The sequence below is a fragment of the Balaenoptera borealis genome (genome assembly GCF_965194805.1).
Source record: "Balaenoptera borealis genome assembly, chromosome: X".
Classification (NCBI taxonomy): domain Eukaryota; kingdom Metazoa; phylum Chordata; class Mammalia; order Artiodactyla; family Balaenopteridae; genus Balaenoptera; species Balaenoptera borealis.
The window spans coordinates 106,037,043-106,044,292 of NC_138881.1; the positions used below are offsets into that span (position 1 = coordinate 106,037,043).

The 7,250-nt window shown below is 41.0% G+C and overlaps 1 protein-coding gene across 1 annotated transcript; it reads left to right on the forward strand.

Moving 5' to 3' along the window:
• Positions 1–489: 489 nt before the first annotated feature.
• PRR32 (proline rich 32) lies at positions 490–3,791 on the forward strand. Its single transcript, XM_082377473.1, has 2 exons — positions 490–1,246; positions 2,075–3,791. The coding sequence occupies exons 1-2, from the start codon at positions 1,227–1,229 to the stop codon at positions 2,949–2,951; spliced, it is 897 nt and encodes a 298-aa protein (XP_082233599.1). The 5' UTR covers positions 490–1,226; the 3' UTR covers positions 2,952–3,791.
• The last annotated feature ends 3,459 nt before the right edge of the window (positions 3,792–7,250 follow it).

Sequence of the window (7,250 nt, forward strand, 5' to 3'; positions counted from 1 at the left end):
TATATATATATATATACATAGCTGTTGAAATGTTGAAATGTAACAGCATATACAGCATATTCTGATATTGGGAATAAAGAAAGTTATTTTAAGGTCTTTGAAGTCTAGTCTGAACAGCACAAATCTTAGGTGAATTTAAAGAAGTGGGCCAAGTTTTTGGCTTTATCCTAGAGCAAGATTAGTAATCTTAGATCAGGGGATGGCCGTTGTAATTTCAGAGCAATTAATCTGTAGATCGTTGGCAGAAAATAAAAGCTGAGGAAGTATACTTGCTTAAGGTAGGGAGGGGGAAGAAATTTAGGCTGGAAGAACAGAAAGTGCCTTATGCAAAAAGTTACAAGGCAAAATCTGAGCTAATATTTGTAAATTGATGTTATCTCCTATGCCTTTTATTTCCCCTCTCACTTGCAGGGAAGTTTCCAGAGCTCTATTCTGGGAAATATGTGTATACACACACACACACACACACACACACACACACACACACACACACACACACACACACATATACACCATACTGAGCCAATAAACTAGAAGGTAGGATGAAGGGAAGAATTGCAAATTGAGGGGCTAAAAAGTAAAAGCCAATATGATTCTTAGAGGGACTTTTTTTATAGTGCTATTCTTGTTTCATCTTCACAAGTGAGACTCAGATTGCAAAGCAATTTAACCCCCCAAACTCTGTTCTCCACCAAGTTAATAGTATGCACCCCCTAAACTGGAAGTTTAAATTACAAGATTAGGCATGGTACTCTGCTCAATGTTTGTAATTCCACCCTGGAAGAGGAGATTTGACAACTACCTTTTCTAAATAAAACTTCAGAAATAACTCTTAACAAAAGACCATGCCACCATGATTCTTCTAAAATCGTCTTGATGATTTGTCTTTCTAATTGGACTGCAACAGGGTTAATGTAGCGAATGCCTTTAAGTTCATCTACTACTGTGCAAAAAGGAATCATACATTTAGCTTCAGAGGAGTGTCACAGATTTATCCACTCCTCCTCCTCCTGGCTCCTTTTCTCCCTCCCTTCCCTAGCAACTGGTAACCTCATAAAGAGGACTCCAAATCTAGAAAGAAGCAGTTGGTCCCTGGCTTCATTCGACCTGCCAAGCTGCTCTAAAGAAGAAGCACCAGTCATTTCTCCAGACTGAGTTGGCTTGGCGTGGGCGTTCAGCTGGTTTTCTCCATCACCTCAAGAAGGCTTTGCTGATCAAATTTCTCCATGGCGTGTATTGAAAATGTGTAAGTACAGAACTGTGTACAACTGTTTAAGTTGAAGGCAAAAGGCAATTTGAATTGTTTTCCTGTGTGAGTGCGACACGGACAACAGGGAGGGGTGGGTTGCGAAGGATGCGAAGGGGATCACGGACAAAAGCGTGAAGGACATAAATTCAGGTACTAAGAATACTGGAGTCTTAAATGTAATTTTGAAGTTGCAAATCCTTAGTCTAAATTGTGGGGTTTAAATATGAGGAAATTCTTACTCTAGGGTGTGGTATGGGTTGAATGAAAGAAAATTTTAACAAAAGTTGGTGTAAATGTTGAATGATGCTTCATGAAAGAGAAACAAACTGGAGTGTTTGTTAGCATAACTAACCTTTCTTCGACTTCTGCGGAGAGAGAAAAAAAAAAAAAATGTTTTCCCTCATAAGACTTTCCAGAGCACTGCTACCAGAATCTAAATGATGGGTTTAGTGGATCATAGATCCTCCTGGGACTGAAAGAGCTGGTGTTTCCTCTGTTTATCTAGCGTGCCTTCGCACTGCAGCTTTTAAGGAAGCTCTCTGAGTCTTCTAGGCTGCCTTGTTGCCTTGAGGAGGTGGGAATATGGGGAACGGGGTGGAGCCACAGGTCAGCCATAAAGGGAAACGACAAAGCCTGATGCTAAAGAGGCCGCCTGGTGAAGGGCAAGTGAATCGAAGAAGTGTTTGCTGACTACACCTGGGAGGAGATCGGGCTCTCCCTTTTCCCACCGTATATTCCAGAGAATTCGATCAATCACATATTTCAGATATTTTCTGGTCACCGCATTTTCATTTTTATTAACCTATTTATTTCTGTTTTGGCAAGCCTTGGAGGGCACGCCCCTTCACCCACAGCAGTAGCTGCCGATGAACACGGGAACCCGGAGCTGCGCCCCGGCGTGCCCCTCCCGTGTCCGAGTTCCATGCACAAGGATGATGCGGAGTCCTGGGGCCTCCCTCGCGCCCCCCTGAGACCTCCCTTCAATGTACTGACCGATCTGGCAAGAGAGCAACTGGAGCGTCCCTCAGAGAGAACAGGATCCTGCATTCCTGTCGACGGTTCGAGAGCTCTCAAACCCCCCTATGGGCCACCACCTGCTGTTGCGGAAGAGTCCCTAGCAACAGCAGAAGTAAATAGCTCGGAGGGGCTGGCAGGCCGGAGGCAGAGGGGACAGGATGCTATTAATGTGGCCCGGGAATTCTCTGGCGGCCCTCCCGCACTGATGGTGGGGGGGACGAGGGTCAGCAACGGGGGCACTGAGAGAGGTGGCAGTAATGCAAGGTTATATGTGGCTTTGCCAAGGGGTCAAGGATTCTTTCCATCCAGGGGCTCTCCAGTAAGAGGCCCGCCACCTATCCCCACCCTTAGATCAGGGATAATGATGGAGGTGCCTCCAGGAAGTACGAGAGTGACCTGCAAGGAAAGGTTGGCTCATGTTTCCTTCCCACTGGGAGGCCCGCGGCACCCCATGGAGAACTGGCCAAGGCCTATGCCCTTGTCGTCCAGCACTGCAGGTTTACCTTCTTGCGCTACTGCCCATTGCTTCATTCCTCCTCGACCTCCAAGTTTCAATCCGTTTCTCGCTATGCCTATGGCTTTTGCTCCTCCCCCGATATTTGGTCCTCCACTGCCTTCCTATTTTGCCAATTTCCCTTCCTGGGGAATGCCGGCTCCTGCATCCTCAAACAGAGAGAACAACTGATGGCAAAAAAAGGAAGGAGGGGAAAAAAAACGGTTGGGAAAAGAGGTGAAAGTTACTCATTTATGTTTTTATATTTGAAACCCCCTACCCTCTTGCAGCCTGTTTAGCACTAATGTGCCTTACATACTTGGAAATTCAATAAAGGTTCTAAACTTTGAAATATTGTGAATTATTTTTAAAAATGCCACTCTGGGAGCTGAAGTCTTGGATTTTGTTTTCTACTTTTAAGGAAATGAAAGCAGTAATGTGCCAGTGTTTTGTAAGTAGCTTAGTTGAATCCCTACCAATGGCTTGCAGCTGTGACCGTGGGGAGGAGGCACTGGGTTCTTGTTAGACTTGGAGAGTCCGGGGTGGGGAATTCCTACCTACCTAAGGTTATGGGGGTTGCTCAGTGCAGGATGGGTGAATGAAGATAGGGTCCAGAAGGTAGACCCAAGTCCAGATAATAGAGAAAAATGCCCAAACACTAAAAGTAGCCAGATGAGACTGAGGTGAGAGTAACAGAGCCAACATTTCACAGCCAGTTAGAGGCAGAACCAGGCTGAAAAGTTAAGGAAGAAAAGGGGCAGGGGAGATGGGAGAGTTCTACACCATTGCTTTGTCTTTGTACCTCTGAGTACACATGTAGATATTGTTTTCTGTAAATAACTTTTTTTTTTCTCCATTCTCTACAGTTTGTTCAAAGAGTAAAGTCCAAAGTCAAATCTGGTCTTGTTAACCTAGTAATAACTTTGCCTTACCTAGGAATACTCCTTATAATTTTTATAAACAAAAGGGTTTTGACTCTAAATGCAGTTTTAAGTATTGTTTTCAATTTAAATAAAAGTCATTTGAATTTCACACTACAACTAGTGTTTGTCTCTCAGCATTTCGCTGTTGCTAAGTACATGGTATAGATAGGGCTGGCTTAATAGAAGTCCGGGGACAAGATGGAACGGGGCTGAATCCTTCACCCATTCTCGAAACAAAGGGTATTATATACTCAGAACTTTTAAGGGCAAATGAAAACATTTCACTCATGTGGAATTATTTTCTCTGACACTGCTATGTTTGTACTCTTCATAAGTGCTACAGTACCCCATTATCATGATGGCTCTGGGAGATTATCAAAAGCCCAGATGGGAGCTTTTTCAAATTCTAGTGACAAAGATATGGGCACAGCATGCAGGGTGGAAGGATGGCCATTCTGACCACTATACAACTTCATTCACACAGTGGTCCTAAAACACACCGACACTTGTCTATGAAGAACCACTAAATTAGAAATATCTTTAGAGGATGATTCTTCCAATGAGCGTTTTTCATGCGCAGAGCTGATGATGTAGGTGATGTAAGCAGTCAGTTAATGGTTGACAAAACCTACAGATCCAAAAGGCACCTAGCCTATAAGCAAAACCATTCATGTGTTTTTAGCACCAATCGTGGGTTCTTCACTATTCTGGGAAAAAAAGACACATGGATCCATGAAGTTTCTTTTTCTCCATTTGATTCAGAATAGATTGTTCTAAATTTACAGGTGATAGTGCAAGGAGCACTGGATAAAAGGAGCATCTGGATGGAGCTTGCTAAGATTCCCCTCACTCTGTCCTGAAGCTGGCGCAATTCCATCAATTCACCGTGGTGGGTTGAGCAGAAGCATTCAGCAAATCATTTGACAGCCGCTCACTATGAGGTAGCTTAGTCCCAGCGTACCAAACACTTATTGAATTTTCAGCCTTAATGAACAGAGGAGTTGGGCATGCTTATAGTCATCAAAAATATCTTTTGAGCCAGATGTTAAAAGATATTTTGACAAGAAATCAAGTTGTTGTGTCAACGGCAGTGCTGCATCTCTGGGGAGTTGCCAAAAGGTGTGGTAAGTGACAGCAGAACAGGATACGTTTTCCTTCTCAAAGGAAGTAGCTCCGATAAGCGCTCAGAAAGACTTTACTCACAATTGCAGCAATCCATGACAAATTTACTGTAACAAGAAAGTGCCACCAACACAAGCTGCTCTTTTTAAACCCTCTGTTCTCTTTCCTAATACCCTCTGCATGTTATTTTCTATGCCATTTCGAAACACTGAGCACCTACAGTATGCAACAAAAAATAACTATTAGCAAACTGAGGCATTGAAGTTTCCTTTATACCTCTGTGGTGTAGGATAAATACATTTTCTTTAGTTTATGCTGAGCTCTGTGCCTATATAACAGGTTTCAGTAAACACAAGTATCAAATAAGCCTGGAATCCTGTTGTTAAATGCAAGTGAAATGCAAATATTTTTGTTTATTCACAGCTTCCGTATAGAAATACTGTATTATCTTATCATAGGTGCCACCATCCTCAATGACAGCAAAACACCCATTTTAAACACATGATTTGGGACTTCCCTGGTGGCACAGTGGTTAAGAATCCGCCTGCCAATGCAGGGGACACAGCTTCGTCCCTGGTCCAGGAAGATGCCACATGCCACGGAGCAACTAAGCCCGTGTGCCACAACTACTGAGCCTGAGCTTTAGAGCCCACAAGCCACAACAACTGAGCCTGCGTGCTGCAACTACTGAAGCCCACGTGCCTAGAGCCTGTGCTCCGCAACAAGAGAAGCCACCGCAATGAGAAGCCCGTGCACCGCAGGAAGAGTAGCCCCTGCTCGCCGCAACTAGAGAAAGCCCACGTGTAGAAACGAAGACCCAACAAAGCCAAAATAAATAAAGAAATAAAAGAAGTAAAGAAGTAGAAAAAAAATGTTTAAAAAACACATGATTTGCCTTAAAATAGCTAATTTTAAATTATTCTGGTGCAATATGAGCTAATATTAATCCTACACCAAAATATCCTATTCATTTTGGAAAGTGCACATAATTCAATATATTCAACACTCTTGAACATATATGTTTTCCCTTTCTTTTCTGTGGCTTAAATAGCTCCTAACCTCAAGAGGGAAAGAAAAACATCAACAAAGTAGCCTTTTCTCCTGATAGTAATGGGAATGGGTTAAGTATTTCCTGTTCTAAGTTATAATCATTGTTACAAGATGATTCATGTTGTACTGTTTATTATTTATAGTTCTCATTATATTCTTTGTCACAAGACTGTAGCATTAGAATTTTAATGTCCTATATATGCTCTAGAAGATAATAATAAACTGTACAACTTTGACCTTTTCTATGTCCCTAAGTATGATTAATTAGCCATTTCTATTTTCCACTGTTTACAACTTCTGTAGCCTGATTGGGAGAGGTACACATGTAGCCAATCAAACTGTAGAATACTGAAAATGTTAAAGTTCAAATTATAACATTTTTAAAGTCTTTCATAAACCAGAATGACATTAAAATTACACGTTATTCTTCTGAGAATTATTATAACAAACATAAAATAGGACCAAAAATTTATTTTCACTGGAGTCTTAAGGTTGAGATCATGGTGCTATCTTCATCTACTATGGAACAAGTGGTTTATTGCATGGCTGTCACTAAATAACTAAGTAATAAAAAATATATATACACACATACATATATGTATGGAGAAAGATATCCTTCCATAACTATTACATTGTACTGTAACAATGGCATTGAATTATCAAGTGCTATTGAGAGATGTTGATTTTTAAAGGACCTAATACTGAACTACGTGAAATGACTCTATTTCAAGATCAGTGGGCCAAAACCAGAGATAAAAGAAATTTTACACAGATCAAGAACACTATGTCATGTCATAGGTTAATTCCATAGCTATCACAAAACGTTGCATGTCTTCTTTATAATGAGCTGGATTGAGTGATATTCCCACAGAAAGAGCAAGTGATGAGACTAAATTAAGTAAAAGAACCCATCTGTTTCTCTGTGATGATGTTCATTTTTTCTTATAATAATGGAAATGTATAGCATTTACCAAATCAAGTCTAGATTTGAGAAGTCAGAAAAATTGTGATTCATCATGCAGTCATTTTCTTAAGTGCTTGAGAAGGTGCTACTCTTGCCAAAGACTAATTAAATATATATGCTTTCTCACCCCATTGGGAACTTACTGCCATTCAGAAAATCTTTCTCAGCATCCCAATTTCTCAAAGAAACTATCTGTGGAACTTGTTTTCATGAAGTGACTCTACCATTGCTGTTTTGAGAATGGACTAGTATCCTGAAATACTTTATGGAGGTAAACTGACCACATTTTTCCCAACTCTGAAAATCTCTTTCCCCAAGTAAAATAAGATTGTAAAGCACACAACTCCATCATTCCTATCATAAAGGGCTTTGTCTATCTAATAGTGTTTAATTATATAATTTATTGAGAAATATACATTTATAACTGACTTC